This window comes from Aspergillus flavus, chromosome 6, assembly GCF_009017415.1.
Source record: "Aspergillus flavus chromosome 6, complete sequence".
NCBI lineage: Eukaryota > Fungi > Ascomycota > Eurotiomycetes > Eurotiales > Aspergillaceae > Aspergillus > Aspergillus flavus.
In genome coordinates this window covers 1,591,040-1,608,480 of record NC_092410.1, presented here as the reverse complement: position 1 = coordinate 1,608,480, position 17,441 = coordinate 1,591,040, and the positions used below count along the sequence as shown (strand labels likewise).

Sequence of the window (17,441 nt, the reverse complement as noted above, 5' to 3'; positions counted from 1 at the left end):
CTACGTGCAGTAGCGGCCGCATCAACGCAGGACCCTGCATGATTAGGGTTACTAGTAAGTATACGAGGATATCGTATAGATCGCTCTACTGTCCCAGTAGTAAATAGACACTTAAAGCAGACACCCCAAGTCATATTCAAAACAAGTCCATATACTACCGAAAAGGATATATTATCTTATACTATACTATACCAAAGGAGCAAGAACCAAAAACTAACCCAAAAAAACAACCAAAGAAAGAAAAGAAAGCCAATTATCTACTAAATCAGAATCCCCATTTTGAATCCGCCCTCTCGAAGCCCAAAAATTCAACCACACGCTCCATATGATCTACGCCCCAGAAACATTCTTTCTCACCTTGGGCATTCACACACTCGATCCAGGGTAATCCGAATGCTCCGGTATCGACTGCTTTCTGGGTGTTTTCTGTCAGACGGAGTTTGGTTTCTGAGTCTTGGGACTGTATATCAATTAGCATCACCATCACCATCACCATCACCACCACCAACAACAACCAAATAATAAACCAAAAAAGGATCAAAGAACCAAGACAAACTTACAACCTCCAAAATCTCCCCCGCAACCACCTCACCAAACATATCTCCCAAAACACCCATAAACCCATCAGTCGTCACAATACCAGAATCTCCATCTCCCCAAAGTCCCCGATACAATCTCTCCACTACCTCAGCTATCTTCTCTGGATACCGCTCGCTGAGGACAAGTAGTATGCTCTGGACCTCAGCAGTCGGGAAGGGAAACCCGGCTGGTGGAGATTCACACATGGGTAGATTTAGTCGACGGGACCAGTAGAGACGTTGTTTGTTTAGCCAGATTGATTTGTCTTTTTATTCTGTTAGCTTCTCTTTTGTAGAATTTGGGTATTGGATTTTGGAATTTTGATGGTAGACCTGGGGACATGGGACAAAGCAAAGGAGAGTAGGGAAAGAGGGTATATACTTTTAACAGCAATCGGGGGTGGATTTCCACATATAGTGAACAGATCGCGGAGGAGGACTGGAGTGTAGGTTATTTCGCATTTTGAGAAAGTAGGAGAGTTCTATATTATGGTTAGTTTGGTTGGTGGTTTATCATGGTAGCTTGTAGTTAGGGGACGGACTCTGAGAATGTGGAAAGCAACGTAGCTGAATGGACTTAAGAGGTCGAAGTAGAGGGTGAGTTTTGGGGTGGACATTTTGGGAATATAGTATAATTATAGATATTATAATTATTATAGATTGAAGAGTTGTGTTTCTGTTTATTTTACACTGGCAGGGTTAGGTATTGATTGAGTGGGAGGGAGGGAGGGATGGGCTTATATTCTATGAATCTATGATCTACAAGGAGTACTTTGAAGAATAAAATGGAATGTTCAGATTTTCTTTCCTTGATCTCGACTGATGACTCAACAATTCAACGGGTAGAGACGCGTGGATATGCAGAAGAACGGTGAGGGCTGGAGGCCTCGTATCCTGGGTGGAATGATAACTAATCATAAAAATATTGAGTTGTTGGGCCCCAACCATGTACCTGACTCATATTGAAACGAATTGAATCTTAAGCAATCGATATTCGATAAAATATACCAAACTAAATACTTACTAACCACTGGAGGTCTTCTAGACTTAACATGGGATTATTCAATGAACTTAAGAGACTGTGCCCGAGACTAATGCTATCCGCAATCAACAGTAAATGCAGTTTACCCCCCAACAAGCCCTAAAGTCCCCTCTGCAATTTGCTTCAGAGAATCTCCCGATCCAGTTCATTTACCTGTGTACAACTTAGCCAAAATGACCGGATATCGGAGATATGAAGGATTCTGAAGGATTTTAAATGAATTAGCCATCGCGACTGACGATCATGTTTCAACTATATGAAGTACTGTGCGTTCAGGGGATTCGGACTGAAGGATTTAAGGAGCAATATGGTAGATAGTTCAGAGACTCAGGCCTCAACTCATTCCTTTTATGACCGCTATCTTTGGGTGTATGCGAAATACCGATCTATGCTGATAGATCTCAAGATATCTCTGGGTTGGTAACTTTGGAGATACACGAAGACTCACATGTCATGTTATCCACGGGTTTGCCCTTCCTTATAAGTTGACCAACACCGAAGTCTTCTCCATCGATATTATCTAAGATGTCGTGGAAGTTTTCAAACAACAGCTGAGCCTTCTGGTGACCAATATGCTCGCTTCGATAGCACATTTTCATACTAATGCCAGAGAGTTCTTGTGCTACCTCAAGATAGATGCTGGTAAGCAATTGTACATCCCAGGACTCGAGGTCACGACGAGGATGGACTGTCATGTCACCTATTGAAGTAGATTGCATTGTGTGTGTTCCCAACTTAACGTTCACGAAACATTGGACAGGTGGGAGGCCACTGGAGTGTAGCGTTTCCAGCCCATGCTCGTAAACCTCGTGCGAAACAAGCTCATGTTGAACGCTTCGTAAAATCCGTTGAATTGACTCATCTGTATCAGTCAGCCTGAAGCGAAACAGGCTAGTCGCCAGCAAAGGGCCGCCCATCTGATCCAACCCGGGATAAGGATAACTGCGGCCTAATTTACCCATCTTGAACACGAAATCGGACAGGCCAGAATGCTGGGCCAAAGCCAGGGATCAGGCCGTGACGATGACGGCACCCAATTCTACTTGATGCTTCTTAGGGACAGTGATGGCCATCGAGTTTGTCAAGATGCTATGTTCCCTGGTTGGCCCCAATGGACCCCGACAAACGACCTCCGTAGTGGAGCCCTTGATATAGTCGTTCCAGTATTTGAAAGCCTTTTCAAAATCTTGGTGCGTTTTTAGATATTACGCGAAATCGCCGTACCAAGGCTGTGGTGGGCCACGTTGAAGAATATCATCGGGGCCCCGAGTGCCCTCACCAAATCTCGCTCGAGCAAGTACCGTGTGAATACGTCGCAAATGGCGTGGTGGAGGGCAATAGTCAAGAAGGTCGTTCCCCTGGGCTTATCGCGTATCAGTGAGAATCGTACATTTCTCTGCCTTGGAGTTAGAATGACAGCCTTGGTTTGCTGGATGTGATTGAGTATGCACCCGTCAAATGACGAGAAGGATACAGCAGTGGTGGGGAGAAGAACTTGGCAGTAGCCACTGTTACTTTTGGCCCAAGTGGCCCTTAGGATAGGATGGTTAACTGTTAGTGCCTCGACTGCTCGTCTCAAGGCACTTTCGTCGACAAGACCCTTTAGCTCATAGACATAAACGGACAAATGAAGTTCGCCATTATCATGAAGACGTATAATCATTTCTAACCCTAGTGTCAACGATATTGCAAATGTATAATAGCATGAGATTGTACCTTGGATGGGAGAAACAGGCGCTGTCCTATGTATGTCAGCGTAATTCTTTCAATTAAATCCAAACAATCAACTGTCGAAGCGCTCGTACCCTGTAATTGAGAGCACTGCTTGTGTCGCGGTGGATCCATGGTTCTTAAAAGTTGTGGACACGGTGGAGCGCAATAAAGCTTGGCACCGTTCATACTTCGGTTACCTTAAATTGAGTTCAGACGTCGGATAGAGTATTCATAGTGCGCAGTCTTTTTCTCATGACGAAAGAAAGACCGCGTCGTAGGATGAATCCGACGAATAAATTGCGGCGTTCAAAGGCAGCATAAAGCCATGGCATGTATCGTGAAGAACCAACACGGAGTCGAAGTGTAACTTTACGTGGATGCGATATGTTGGGCATGGAACTATATATGGAGGCATTGGTTATCGCGGTCTCTGATATGAATAACAGGGTTAGCCAGCGCGTCATTGAAGACAGTGCGAAATGGAAGATACAGGGATGGGAATATCGAAGCTCACCTGACCAACAGGATGATGGTCACAACGCGACACGCGTGTCGAAGAAGGATCACTATATGGCGCAATGAGTATCGGACAGAAACAAAATGATACGACGAAATTGGCTGGTACTCTTTTCGTTCACCGAGAGCAAAAGAAGTCACTCAATTGCATGCATGTGAAGGTCTCAAGAACGGAATGGTAAATGCGGAGGCCGAATACAGGGAGACGTTGAGTAGATGTGAAAGTAGGCATACTGATCTAAGTCGGGCCATGGGCTAGAGAAATTAACATTGGTTGCATTGAAGACATTCTGATGTCGAAAATTGTTTTCCTTTTTTTTCTTTTTGTTTCTTTTCTTTTCTCTTTTTTTTTTTTTTTTTTTTTTTTTTTTCCAATGGTTCACCTAGCTTGTAATGTAAAGCAGAATCGGGGGATCTTATCACAAAGTTAAATGTGAAGTGTAACAGGAAGAGATTGCTCCGGAAAAACATAGAGAAAAAAGGCATGTATGGGAAAGAGGAAATAGCTTTGTATAGCTTCCAGAGTGACGGATGGAGGAAGTGACCGTGGACGGCAGGTATGGGTGGGATTTGATGGGGTGAGATGATAAGCATTGGACTGCAGGAAAGAATGGAGACATTACCTTTAGAGTAGCTGTGGATAGCTTCACTAATTCCTGAAGAGTATGTATAGTAGTTGCGGACAAGGGACTTCTATATTGGGAAGGTGATTTAACGCAGAGGGATTTACGAGAAATTCTGCCAGCGGCAAAGTCTGACTTCAACCTCAATCAAAAGAAGTAAATCCAGAGAAGAATCGTGTATAGCTTCAATTGAGCAGCTGGAAAGTCATGTAGGACTCTGAAAAAGGAAACAAAGCGACCAGCAAGGGAATAATGATGAGTTGGAAACAGGCACTACGAACAAGGCCACTACCCCTAGCCCCGTGCAGTACTCCACCATGATGAAAGAGTGATATACAGACATAGTGGACTTGTATAGCTTCACATTGTCTACGAGAAGGACACAAAAAAACAAAATAAGATACGATAGCATGTCCCGGGGTGCTCTACCACAGCTACTCTCCCTCCAGATGTACCGACATCGCCTTCGTGCTTCGCGAGGGTTACCAGGTCCCCTCTCCCTTTGCAGGGCTACACTCATTGAAGACTTCTTTAAAAGGCTTCGAATCTCCCTCAGGAGAGGGGCGAGACTCGAACGGGCGGCCTCATATAGAGAACCGCACTGAGCGTTTCAAAGGTCAGCTGAAGTCCCTCAGACCAGTAGGCCATCGGGTTCACTGTGGCGAGAGAATATGATCGCGTTTAAACTAGATAGAGTGTGTTTGTTTGCCTGAGGCTCTCGATGTTAGGCCTGAGGTGGCTGTGATTGGTCTCAGGTGAACAACACAGAGCTGGGTTTGCGTAGTTTGCTGGGCAGACGCAGGCTGCGTGGGTGTGGCCAACAACACTAGAACAGCGGTCGAGGATCCTGTGTGAAGTAGCCATTTCCAAGCCATTTCTTGGCACATATCTGTAGAGGCCAGCCTTCATAGAAGAACGAGACTTAGAATACATCTGCTTTGCTTGGCTTGAGAAGCAATGGAGTATTGAGTATACTTCCAATTGCTTGTGAAAGGAAACTCAATTGTGCCGCCTCAAAAGCTTATCAACATGGACCCACCGTTTGTGTTAACTTTATACGATGAACGACAGCGCGTGGTATTCAACAGCAGACGTAGTAAGATTGAATGCCCCAGTTATGTGACAATTTTCCTATTTTCAGTATAACTTATTTTCTTGGCTCCTTTAGAAGATCCTTGGACTGAGGAGTATGTTACACTGTCCATGATCGCTCAAGATCTACAATCATTGCTTTTTATAACGAATGGATAGCATTGGTCATTGACCGTAGTATGAATAGACATATATAAGTAATGGTGTTATAATTGTATACCCTTCATAGCTAATGACGTGAAGCTGGTCTAGTTTAGCATAACCAGCTGCCTAAGTGACATCACAGCCAGAAATTTGTGATCGAAATACGAGGCTCCGAGAAGACCTCTTGGACATGCTGCACCACCCTATTCCTAGTAATCAACTTTATCTCTAGCACCGCCACATATTTGCCATAATGCCGTTCCCCTCTCGTGGGTTGTTCCTGAAGCACGTACCCCGTACGCAGTAGCCTACGCAGAGCTTTCGAGGATGTAAGATGTATTTAGATCGGCTCAACGAGCATGCGCCACACTATTACTCCACAGTAGTATTTCGCTAGCGCTACAGGGATCCAAATAGCGTGGCTGTAGGTCCAATAAACGGTCGTATCTAAACCCTAGGCAACAAAAATAAGGCTTCGAAATAACTCAAGCTTTTGCCTAGGGCTGACTTTAAGATGTTAGTAGCTAAGAGACTACCTTTGTTTTAACCTTACATATTGCTAAAGGGTAATTGCGAGCACACCACATGATAACCTTAGAATTTGTACATTATCAAGAGCTACAGCACCTGCTGCTTTGCGCCTCGGTAGACGAGGTCCGGGGAAGTTTACAGTTTGCAGTACACGGGGCGAGTGGACCCTGAAGTCTTGGCCCACCTCCTAGTTCCAATTTTAGCGTGTGGCTTAAACTCGGCTGCCTGACGCTGACGTCGTTTGGTTTCAGACCGACTCTTGCATTCTTTCAGGTTTTGCGCATATAAGGTGAGTCGTCCGCTGTTATGGTTGCACCAAACTACCTATTGTCGCATCCTTTGCTAATTCCTGGAAAACCTCAAGCGTTCTTAATTCCACTGCAGTCTATTCTGTCTTCTAAAAATCCGCATCACATCCACCGTAAAAACAAAACAGTCAAAATGGGCGCCTCTTCCATCTCATCTCCGGTGAACTTCATCCTTCCGTCCTCCAGCTCCGGATCCTCCATCAAGAAACCCATCAAATCCGTCCAAAAACCATGTTTCGGCTGTGACTGTGGTGATGAAGAGTGCGATTGCTGCATCTGCACTGTGATGTAATGGATGTGATGATGTACGTCCGTTTACCCGGCTGAGATTGACGACAATGGACGATTAACGGGGGACCCTAGGGCCAAGTTCGATCGGTTGACGCCAATATAGTCCGGGGGTAACGGTTGATTCAAATATATGTGTGTCTTGATGATATAATGCTTGATGCGGATCTGGGAGGGTTATGGCCACAGGCGGGAGGATTCTTGCCGCTTTTCTGAGCGATGATTGTTGATATATACTGCTATTGATATCCATTTGACTATTCTCTCTTTATCAGTCTTGAACGGAAGTCTGAGAAAAGTTGTTTGTCTGTTCGCCTCTCCTCTTTGTTCTTTGTCCGTTTTCCTTGTGCTTTGCTTGTCTCTGTTTTATTGCTTGTAGATTCTTCCTACCTTCGGGCCACTTTCGATCTCTCGATGCTCTCAGAACAGGCCATGGGATGACGATTGATAGCGCACAACTTAGCTTGATCAATGCGCATTATATGCTATACCTGATACTGGCAATTACTTTGTCTGAAGATGCTAAATTTGGAAGAGAAAATAGGAAAGAGAAGAAAACGAAACAAAGTCAAATTAACAAAAATGCTCTGCTGCGTGTGTCACCTACTTGTCGAAAGACACAGCACTAACTTCAACTTGGTAAAGCATATTGGTGTCTACGATTCACTGCTCTTCATAGCTAATCCTTAATAGCTGATTGTTCTTGTCCTCGTAAGACGACCACTTTGGTCGTTGAGGTTTGGTCAATGAATAGAGGTATGAACCCAACAAAGCAAGTGCAGATAAAAAGCAGGAAATGGAAAGACCCTGCAAAATAATTGCGCATTTACAACTTCACAAATACCCTCAACGCTTGCATCACTCCCATACTTACAAACTGTTAACTCTCCACGATGTCATTTCCGCTCCTTAAACTACCTACTGAGCTACGGCTTGATATCTACCGGCATCTTTTTGGCATCTCTCCGACTACTCGACTCTTCCTTGGCTTGACCAACTCACCCCTGCACCCCAATGAGGGGGCAAAACCACTCCATACCTTCGAGATCTGCTATTTTCCTCTGTTACATCCACGTATGACACATTACCAAACCAATACTGGGTATCAAGTGGAGTGGGCCCAACACCAGATATACAGCCGGAGTCGTTTTCTCGCCATCTTAGTGACCTGCAAAAAGGTCTACAGCGAAGCAATGCCGCTCTACTCCGAGTCATTCTTCGCGATATCGGCAAACATCAATACAGCTGTCAGCTAGCTGGCTGGGATCGGTGCTCAACGAAGACGGCATATCCGGAGACTAAGTGTTCATTTTGATAGTATACCGCCACTTCGGCCCAGAATGAACTGGAACGAGATACAAGACAGTATGGAGGCAATGTCTGGGATCTTGATGGATGTGGACCGTATCGATGTCCTAGAGCTACTTATAGTAGACAAGCAGCATGAGCATTATCTGGCTTGCATGGCAGCAAGAATTCATCTCAAGATACCGTGGTATAATGTACTCCGGGAACCGGGGAAACTACTCCTACTACATGGCATTGAGCAGCTAGAGCGACTGCCACGGCTGGGCTGTTTACGGATTGTGGGGCATATGGGATTGCTGCTACGCTTTTCTGAGGATAGGGCTTATCTAGAAGGTTTTGCGAAAGGCAAGAAACCAGCTGGACTAGGAGATGAGAATGAGCACAAACCTGTTGTTCAAGTGCTGATGCCAGAAGGGATGGATTCTGATGAAAGCTAGAAAATCAATAACATATCCAATGGCCAAGCCCTCAGTGTACAACATGAGTGTGCGAAGGGCAGTCAACTTGTTATACCTATCCATAACGGCATGTCTGTCAGATGTCGGAAATTTTCTTAGATGCTGTGATGCAAATGAGATAAACTGAGAGATACACTACCGGTCTATTTAGTTATTGAGAGACTATTGATACCAACGTCTTCTTTCGTGGAATTTTGTTCAGAGTGATATCTTTTCCCTACATTCTTTATAGACTCCCGCGCCAGAAGCATCTCCATCTCCCGGGTTGACTACCATATGACAGGCGGTGGCTAAACTGGAATTTCCCTTTTCCATTCCTCTTTTCTCCCCAATGCTGTGATCCGTAGGAAGCGGAAGGGGGGAGACACGGCCTGAAGAGACCTCATACTGCCTGTATAATAAGGCAGTTTTAGGCCACACAACTGTACCTCTGTTGAAACCACTATGCCAATATTTCTCAGGTTCCTTGCTAGACTCCGTACACTACGGCCAATCACTATAATTCGCCTTGTTGCGGCGTAAAGTGTCGGGCGGAAAAGGAGCGGTGACTCATTCGCTTGGTTGAGGTAGGGCTCGCTTACATCGCTTACAACCAACAGTGCGAGCGTAGGTGGATTAGTAGGAGAGTAATCTCACTATAGCGGAAAACTGCATCGGGCAATTGCTTAGAGGAGCCCAGTGGACCTTTGACACGATTGACGAACTGCTGTTTGTTGCCCCTTGCCCTTTCCCGTTTGGTTCCTTTTCCTCCGTCGTCCACATTCGTCCACGTGGTCATGGTGGGTATTATGAGCAACACGGCAGAGATTGCAAGTTCCCACCTTACTCTCCTTCAAACACACGAAAATAATTCTATCGGGCATTAATCCGTGGTGAAGGCGCAGCATTGCGGCAACAGCCTGAGACTTTTATGAAGTGTCATGAAATTACGGTGAAGTGTCAGGAGCCAGCCAATGGTAGCGGCGGTGTGCTGGATAGGGCTGCCAATCGTTACGAGTATTTCCGCGATCTTGGCGCCCATCTACTCCAACAATTTTGGCCACTACTCGCCTCCGTTCTAGACTAATTAGTGAAGCTGAACATTGCGGATATAGCAATCCAAAATAGCGTGAGAAGGCGAAGGCCTGTGGCCCACGTGTCACCTACGCACGAGATTCTTCTCCACCTAGTTTGGTCTCAGCCATGATTGACGGTCGATCAGACAATGTATCCATTACTGGCATGTTTGAATGTAAACGTGGATCAGGCACACCCTGAATGCGGCACATTAGAGTCTGGAGTTATGGGCGTGGCCAGTGGAACCGCGAATCAGTGGTGCTTCGCCTGGGAATTCGTCCAAGTTGGTCCCCATAGCCCTGGAATAACCGCATGCAACGAATAGAGAAGTCTTTTCGCATTGCATCGCAAAGATCCACTATCTCCCTTTATTCGTGCCTTATACACTTCTTCTGCCCTAGACCGAGGACTATAAGAAGGGGTGCCTTTCGCACTCTTCTCGGTTTTCCATCATTCATTCATTCATTCACTCAAACAACACTATCATCTAGACCCTGTCTCAAAGTTCCTCTCCATTCTCTATCTCGTTCTCACTCTAGCCCACCATGTCCTTCTATACCAACACCCGTCAGGAAGACAATGAGCAGTACGACGTGTCCTTCGAAATCGGCGGTCGACAGATAGATGGTTTCCCCACACCATGCTCTAATCTGAGAGCTGGTGGGCTTGTCTACCTCCGAGGCCACCCTTGCGAGATCACGGACATCCACACTTCCCCAGCCAGCCGGTCCGTGGTCCAGATTGTCGGGTTCGATATCCACACCGGACAATTTATGGACGACCAATACCCTCTCCGCGAAACTGTCTTTGTCCCTCGCATCAACAATCACACTCCGGTAAGTATCTATTTTCATGGGTCTCCCAGACGTCCACATTGCCTTGAAGAATACAAACTGACCTGCAATGTCGTAGTCCTCGAGTGGCCGCAGCCAAGTGAGCAGAGCGAGTTCCAGAGGCTCTGGTAGCCAGATGGTCCCTAGGTCTCGCCAGTCCAGCAATGCTGGACAATACCTCAAGTGAGTACATACCTTTTCATAGAACCCCAGAGCTCAAGTGCGGGAGACGAGAGGCTCTAGTGAGTAGACATGACATGACGCTGACGGTTGCTATTATCTAGTTATTGATATTCGGAATATTCTCGAGATGTCCCTTCGTCGGACCTTGCGAGTACTCTGTTTGATTAGTTCGGGACAAGATGGTTGATCCATCGATGGGCTTAAGTTGGAGTTGATATGGTTCGGTGATTTATCATTCGGTTTCTGTTTCTTGGATATATTTGCTTCGATTCTTTTGTGTTAAGATAGACTGGATCTCCTATTCATTGATTACATTTTCGTGATTCTGCTCTTCGAGTATCACTACGTACGCGGATTGAAAGTATATATTCGATTGTAACACTGTTACTACTAGCATAATTCTTCGAGGTTTCACTACAGGAAAGCCGTACTCTCGTTCAATTCAATGTGTTAAGATCGCTATAAGCATATTGAGGTACCAAAAGTTACCTTAGCCCTATCCTTCCCGATCAACAGTGACGTTATACCATAATTACGAGACAGACGATCTACATACTATGGCCAACCAAGGCCCAGAAGAAGTAATAAGAACATAAACACATCCCAAAACTAGTGAACACACACTATGACGAGCCAGTCCCTGATCTTCCTTACCACGTGCAACAAGATTACCATCATCATCACATGACGTCATCTGACCATAACCCCAGAATGCAATGCAAATTCAGACCAAAACCCCGGCCGGAACCACCCCAAAATATTCTCACGATCATTTCCCTCGGCAGTCCATCACTCGGACCCGAAAATGTTCTAATCCAGTGGGTCAACGTCTCCCTTGGGCTTGGCTTATCCGCTGAAGAACCAGGGACTAGCTTACCCGTCACCATGACGCAATGGACTTGTATACGTGAAATGAATTTTTTGTTTACTTATAAATATGCGCGTTTGTGCTGCGGGTGGTTGAATTCTATGTTATACTGTTCAATTGCATTATAGAATCTCAGTTTACCTTCTTCCAATTACAACCTTTCACCCTACTACTCTCTTACGTTCATAACATACCAACAATCCAAGATGCTAAGCCGCAGCTCCAGATTCGCAACAAGCTGCACAAGACAGCACCTCTACCGCCAAACCAGAACCCCCCTTCGCAATGCACGCGCCCGCTACTCCACCTCCACAGAATCAGGCTCCTCGGGGACCTCCCCCGCCGTAGTGGGCGGAATCGCCGGTGGCGCCGTCACATTCCTGGCCGGATACGTCTGGTACCAATTCTCCGGGGCGAAGACGATCGTGCAGACTGCAAACCAAACAGAGGCGTATTTCAAGGAGGCCAAGAAGAAGGTCGCTGAGAAGACTCCCGAGCCGGATGAGGCGTTCGGGTGGTTGAGAGATACGGCTAAGAATTATGCGTCGTTTATCCCCGGAGCGAAGGGGTATGTTGATACGGCGTTTGATGACCTAGAACGTATCAGACGGAATCAGGGGAAGGAGTTTGATGAGATTGTTCGTGATGCGTATAATGATCTCCGAGAGGTGTCGAAGAAGGGGAAGCTTGATGTGGATACGGCGGTTAAGGTGAGGGATGTGTTGCAGAAGCATTTTAAGCGGTTGTATGAGCTTGCTGGGGATTCTGCGGAGGATATTCTCGATAATCATCCGGATTTGAAGGAGAAGCTTGGCGGGAGCTTTGATCGTTTGAAGGAGATGGGTAGTGCTTATGGTCCTCAGGCTCAGGAGGAGGTTGATAAGACTTGGAAGCAGATTAAGGATATTGTTTCTGCTGGTATCAGCACTGATACTGTTGAGAAGATCCAGAAGGTGGCTAAGGAGAAGGAGGAGAAGCTTCGGAAACTTGGTGATGAGGCTTGGAAGCGTGGTCTTGACGAGGCCCAGCCTTACCTCGAGAAGAGTCCGAAGATCAAGGAGTTCATTGAGAAGAACACTGATGCCTTGAAGAAGGGGAACTACTCGAAGATCTGGGATATGGTCAAGGAGAGTTCCTCCTCCGGAAACACTGAAGACTTGGAGAAGTACGTCAAGGATCTCGCCGGGAAGGCCAAGGAGAGCGGATTTGGCAATCTGGATAAACTATCCAACATGGTTCCCGGCGGTTCACAAATTCTTTCCCAATTGCAGTCTCTCCAGAATGCAGCGGAGAAGAAGGGCCCGGAGGCTGAGAAGCTTCTCAAGGAGACTATCAATGACCTCCAGGGAGTTTTGTCCGAGAAAGTGAAGAAGGCGGAGCAGCTTGCTGAAGAAACAAAGTCTGAGAGCAAGTGAGCTCCAGTAATGATGCGCTAGCTTGTTTATACATTTGCATGGGTCGAGCTTCCATCCGGCGAAAGATTAATATTAATCATGAGGATTTATTCTTCGATGACGATGGATTCTGGGAATCGGCGTTCTTATTCGGGTCTAGGTCAGGGATGGCTTATGGCAGGTAGATATTAAATTTACAAAATGAAACTTCTATTACATGTCCCAAATATCCAAGCAGGTTTCATGTGTTCGTTTCAATCTTCTTAGAAAGAACCCTTCCACACTCAAGGCAATAGTGTAGACATTTATACCAGGGAATAGCTCATTCCGAGCTATTCCTAATTCGTTAAGGATCTGAGCTAGTGGAGAAAATAGCTGCCTCAGGCTATTTGTCATTAAAGACACGCCCACCGCCTATTTCTGCCAGTCAATGTTCGGTACCGCATCCAGAATATCGTCCTATCTTGCGACTATTTTTCACCATTGCTCTCATCTAACCAATTGACTCGATTAGTCGGTATCACGGAGCTTTTAAAATAGCGACTGATACCCATAAAACCACAAAGGTGTAACGGCATACCTCACAGAAAACCAATTGCAACCCTCCCCTCATCACCAAAATGTCCTCCGGATTCGTATCAGCCGGAACAGACCAAGAGCCGGTAGAACGCGACGATGAATGGCTCCGCGTCCAACAAGAGCTGGAGGAGGAACGACGACGCAAGGCAGAATTAGGCAAGCAAGCCGACGGCAAAAGTCTCTACGAAGTGCTACAGCAGAACAAAAGTGAGTCTCTGGTATCCTGAGCGGGCCAGCTTGCGCGGATCACGGATATTCGTTTGGATTGACATGTTAGGGGTGATTGTTCCTCCGCGATGAAAAAGTGGCCAAACAGGAAGCCTTTGAGGAGAAAATTAAATTGAAGAATCAGTTCCGTTCGCTTGACGAGGATGAGGTCGAGTTCCTGGACTCGATTATGGAGTCGACGCGCGCGCAGGAGGCCGCTGTCAAGAAGGAGACTGCGGAGCAGCTTGAGGCTTTCCGGAGACACAGGGAGGAGGCGGAGAAGGTTGCGCTTGAGGAGGGGACTGCCGATGTTACTCCTGCCGCTGAGGGGGAGGATTGGAAGATCCCTGCGCGTAAGAGGAGGAGGGATAAGAAGGACCTTTTGTTTCCGGGAAAGAAGCGCAAGTCTACTGCTGAAGTTGCGGGAGAAACTCCGTCGACGGGAGGGCAGAAAGTGGATCAAAAGGACAGGGAACCCGGAAAAGTTGATAAACAGTCTTTTTCGATTCCAGCTGAAGCTGTTAAAGCTGAAAATTCACAGCCATCTGTGAGCGCAGCGAGTTCAGTTAATCCCGTACAGGCCGGCAATGCGAAGGTGGCGGCACCTGAACAGACTGAGAAGAAGCCAGCGGCCAAGCCAGCCCCGATATCTCTTGGCTTGTCTGGTTACAGTTCCGACTCTGAGTAATTGTAATTGCCATTTCGCTTGGGACCGCGTATCACATTCATTCATTGGTTGTCCTTCCTTTGATAACCGCTTACGAGACGTAACTCACGTTGCGGTATCGATTGGACCATTAGAGTTGAACATGCCAGACCAGTTATCACAGACACTCTACAACCTAGGGTTTGGTAAAATGGTGAAAGCGCGTGACACTGCCAATCGGATGCCACAGTGTTCCAGTTTCTTCAAAATATTCAAAAGACTAACTCCAGAATATTTCATGATTCTCGATTTATTTACAATACATGGGGAGACCAGAGTACTTCGGAAGCCAACATAATTATCAATTTCCAAAATGTTTGCAACATGTATCAGAGATTATATTTTGAAAATATCAAAGCAACAACCCAACGCTTATACTCTACCCTAGCTTCAGGGAGTTCTCCTCTCTTGGTCTTTCGCTTTCAACACTTTGTATTCTCCTCATCCAACACAGGTTCACTCCTTGTGTTGTGCATAAACCTCTTGCTTCACTTCTTGTTCGTGAACTTTGTGCTCAAGGTCATGAGGAAGGTAATCCTCCTTCTTGGTTCCTAACACAATCCATGGGGAGTTGGAGAACAAGTAGTTCATCTCTTCAAGCGGCAACTTCTTCGTCTCAGGCAGCAACAACCAGAAGAAGACGGCGTTGGTGAAGTTACAGATGATGAAGACAAAGTAATACCGGTAGCGGACATTCTCCATTGCGATTGGTGTCACTTGGCCAATCATGGTGTTGAACGCATAAGATGTCATGGTAGCAATGGAAACACCCTTCGACCGGGTCCGCGTATCGAAAACCTCTGCCGGAATGATCCAAGACAGAGGACCACAGGTGCAAGAGAAAGAGAAATTATACAACCATGTCATAATGATGAAGCCCCAGTGAGCCCCTGTGTTGTTGACCTCGGGAGGGAATCTTGCGAGCAGGATGCATGCGATGATGAAAGTGAGGCAGTTACCCAAGTTTCCAAAGATCAGACTTCGCCGTCTACCGAAGCGGTCAATGAACATCATACAGAGGAACTGGGCTACCAAGGCAATGACGGAATTGATTGCTTGGTAACGCAACGTTTCGTCTCCCTTGATTCCGATCTGCTCATAAATTGTCACGGAGTAATACCTGCCGAAATTGAAGATTAGCTGTGTATCTCTTGGAGGACACCGGGACTTTTCTTTCTTTGTTTTCCAGATGTTCGGGCTGAGAGGCATTCTATCGGTACTTACTGGATGGCCGACACTCCCGTCATCTGCACTGATGCTTGTAACGCACAGCAAAGGAAAAGACGGCGGAACGATGACCGAGAACTGAACAATTCCAAGTATGACTTGGCTTCATTCTCATGCTCAAACGTAATACTCTCCTGAATCTGGTTGTATTCAGCACGGACCCATGGGTCATTCTCATCCCCATGCGCGTGAAGCTTCGCAAGCGTTTGCAGACCCTTTTCGTGCTCGCCATGGTCAATGAGCCAACGCGGCGACTACTCTCGGATTAGCTATGATAACTGTGATAACCACGGATGTACTCACCTCCGGGAAAAACATAATCAGGAGACCCAAAAACACGGCGGGAACCACTTGTAAACCAAGTGGGACCTGCCACTGAGCATTGTTTGTTGGGGCAAATCCAATATACGTGCCATACGAGATCCATGCAGCACACAGGGAACCAACGCCCAGCATGAATTGCTGCAGCGATGTCACTCGACCTCGAATGTCGGGGTGGCAGATCTCAGCCTGGTATAGCGGGATAATCATGGTAAGGAATCCGACACTACGCAGGACTTAGTCTTGGTTCTCATTTTAGTATCTCTGGGGCTTACCCAAGTCCGGCCAGGAACCTCCCACTGTATAAGTATGCGACTGTCTGTGCTCCAGTCTGGAGCCCTCCACCAAGACAAAAGATTACACAACCGAGGGAGATGGTCTTTCTTCTGCCGAGAATATCACCACTGGGACCTGCAAATGCTGAGCCGAAGAAGGCACCTGCTGTGAACATAGACACAACCAATCCGCTAGTAGACTGTCAGTGAGCCTGTTCAATACAATATTATCTTTGCCGCGTCTTGTGGGAGTCTTACGTCTGGGTGTCATTTGCTGCGAACTTGTCTTCGAACGAATGGCTGGCAATAACCTCCGCAATAACACCCAAATCGTCTAGAGTCGTAACAGTCAGTATGGGCTTGATAGCCTATTGATGCACTGTCACTCACATCCATAAAGGAACGATCCCAGCGAGGCGAAAACGCCCACCAGAAACTGTGTAATTGATCAGCAACTATAGAAGCTATCCCTTCGTTAAACATGGATACTCACTTGGTACCACGCTGGAGAGAGACGCATGGTGATCTCAATATCAAATCAAACAATCTAACTGTCCACTATGCCCTGAGAGCAAACTCAATAGGTAGACCGGTGGACCAGATGCGGGGATTTCCCTGGGGTATGGGGTTCCGCAGGCCTTTAAGAACTTCTGGAGATCGGCAGCTCAGATCCAGCACTAAGGCCTCGGAGCCCTTGACAACAGTCTATGGGATCGTGGTTCATATTGTCTCGTGGTGGGATTCCGGAGCTTTTTTTCCAAAAGTATGGTAAAGGCGCCATAGCGTGTCGATAATTCCCGGATTCCACACCAATGAAGGAACATACCCTATAGCAACAAGAACTTCACAGCGAATCAGGACCCCAGTCCCATGAGAAAGGATTCAATTGGTGCTTGACCGTTTGCGGGGGGCCGTCGTGGTGTGGCTTTCGGAGTCGCGAGATACTCGTGCAAGCGCGAGCCCTGATTGATGGAAGATCTCGTGGCGTTGCCTCGGCTTCAAAACCAAGACGACGGCGCCGTTCCCAAGCATCGCCTACACTTTCTACACATGATTCACGCCAATTTCCTTCGTGGTCTGGAACAACCCCGCAGGAGATTTTCCCGTTCTATTACGATAGCTACGATGGTTGTTCAGTCCACATTAATTAGTTGGCGCTGTCCAGCTGCTTCCACCACGGATCTTGCAAGA

General features: G+C 46.6%; 8 protein-coding genes across 8 annotated transcripts; 4 read left to right on the top strand and 4 right to left on the bottom strand.

The window, feature by feature from the left end:
* Positions 1 to 78: 78 nt before the first annotated feature.
* F9C07_2168974 (thioredoxin-like protein) lies at positions 79 to 1,314 on the bottom strand. Its single transcript, XM_041294017.2, has 4 exons — positions 1,121 to 1,314; positions 961 to 1,060; positions 561 to 844; positions 79 to 460 (listed from the first exon to the last, which is right to left on the bottom strand). Exons 1-4 carry the CDS (start codon positions 1,193 to 1,195, stop codon positions 266 to 268), a joined length of 654 nt encoding a protein of 217 aa, XP_041149263.2. The 5' UTR covers positions 1,196 to 1,314; the 3' UTR covers positions 79 to 265.
* Positions 1,315 to 2,021: 707 nt separating this feature from the next.
* Positions 2,022 to 2,582, bottom strand: F9C07_2246822 (uncharacterized protein; the record flags this gene model as incomplete). Its single annotated transcript, XM_071510038.1, has 1 exon — positions 2,022 to 2,582. The coding sequence occupies one exon, from the start codon at positions 2,580 to 2,582 to the stop codon at positions 2,022 to 2,024; it is 561 nt and encodes a 186-aa protein (XP_071367773.1).
* A 118-nt stretch (positions 2,583 to 2,700) lies between these two features.
* Positions 2,701 to 3,595, bottom strand: F9C07_1758067 (uncharacterized protein). Its single transcript, XM_071508367.1, has 2 exons — positions 3,337 to 3,595; positions 2,701 to 3,285 (listed from the first exon to the last, which is right to left on the bottom strand). Exon 2 carries the CDS (start codon positions 3,281 to 3,283, stop codon positions 2,819 to 2,821), a length of 465 nt encoding a protein of 154 aa, XP_071367772.1. The 5' UTR covers positions 3,284 to 3,285; positions 3,337 to 3,595; the 3' UTR covers positions 2,701 to 2,818.
* Positions 3,596 to 7,728: 4,133 nt separating this feature from the next.
* On the top strand, positions 7,729 to 8,580 carry F9C07_2205008 (uncharacterized protein; the record flags this gene model as incomplete). The annotated part of the gene is made up of 2 exons (XM_041286882.2): positions 7,729 to 8,013; positions 8,092 to 8,580. 2 exons carry the CDS (start codon positions 7,729 to 7,731, stop codon positions 8,578 to 8,580), a joined length of 774 nt encoding a protein of 257 aa, XP_041149264.2.
* A 1,553-nt stretch (positions 8,581 to 10,133) lies between these two features.
* Positions 10,134 to 10,995, top strand: F9C07_8431 (translation protein SH3-like domain-containing protein). The gene is made up of 3 exons (XM_041294006.2): positions 10,134 to 10,493; positions 10,570 to 10,673; positions 10,775 to 10,995. Exons 1-3 carry the CDS (start codon positions 10,203 to 10,205, stop codon positions 10,779 to 10,781), a joined length of 402 nt encoding a protein of 133 aa, XP_041149265.2. The 5' UTR covers positions 10,134 to 10,202; the 3' UTR covers positions 10,782 to 10,995.
* Positions 10,996 to 11,747: 752 nt separating this feature from the next.
* On the top strand, positions 11,748 to 12,956 carry F9C07_8430 (uncharacterized protein; the record flags this gene model as incomplete). Its single annotated transcript, XM_041286880.1, has 1 exon — positions 11,748 to 12,956. One exon carries the CDS (start codon positions 11,748 to 11,750, stop codon positions 12,954 to 12,956), a length of 1,209 nt encoding a protein of 402 aa, XP_041149266.1.
* A 487-nt stretch (positions 12,957 to 13,443) lies between these two features.
* On the top strand, positions 13,444 to 14,646 carry F9C07_1757997 (NEFA-interacting nuclear protein NIP30). The gene is made up of 2 exons (XM_041294007.2): positions 13,444 to 13,721; positions 13,820 to 14,646. Exons 1-2 carry the CDS (start codon positions 13,556 to 13,558, stop codon positions 14,407 to 14,409), a joined length of 756 nt encoding a protein of 251 aa, XP_041149267.1. The 5' UTR covers positions 13,444 to 13,555; the 3' UTR covers positions 14,410 to 14,646.
* A 237-nt stretch (positions 14,647 to 14,883) lies between these two features.
* Positions 14,884 to 16,770, bottom strand: F9C07_2223534 (MFS sugar transporter; the record flags this gene model as incomplete). Its single annotated transcript, XM_041294018.1, has 7 exons — positions 14,884 to 15,547; positions 15,652 to 15,908; positions 15,958 to 16,201; positions 16,251 to 16,442; positions 16,509 to 16,584; positions 16,641 to 16,686; positions 16,744 to 16,770. 7 exons carry the CDS (start codon positions 16,768 to 16,770, stop codon positions 14,884 to 14,886), a joined length of 1,506 nt encoding a protein of 501 aa, XP_041149268.1.
* Positions 16,771 to 17,441: the final 671 nt, after the last annotated feature.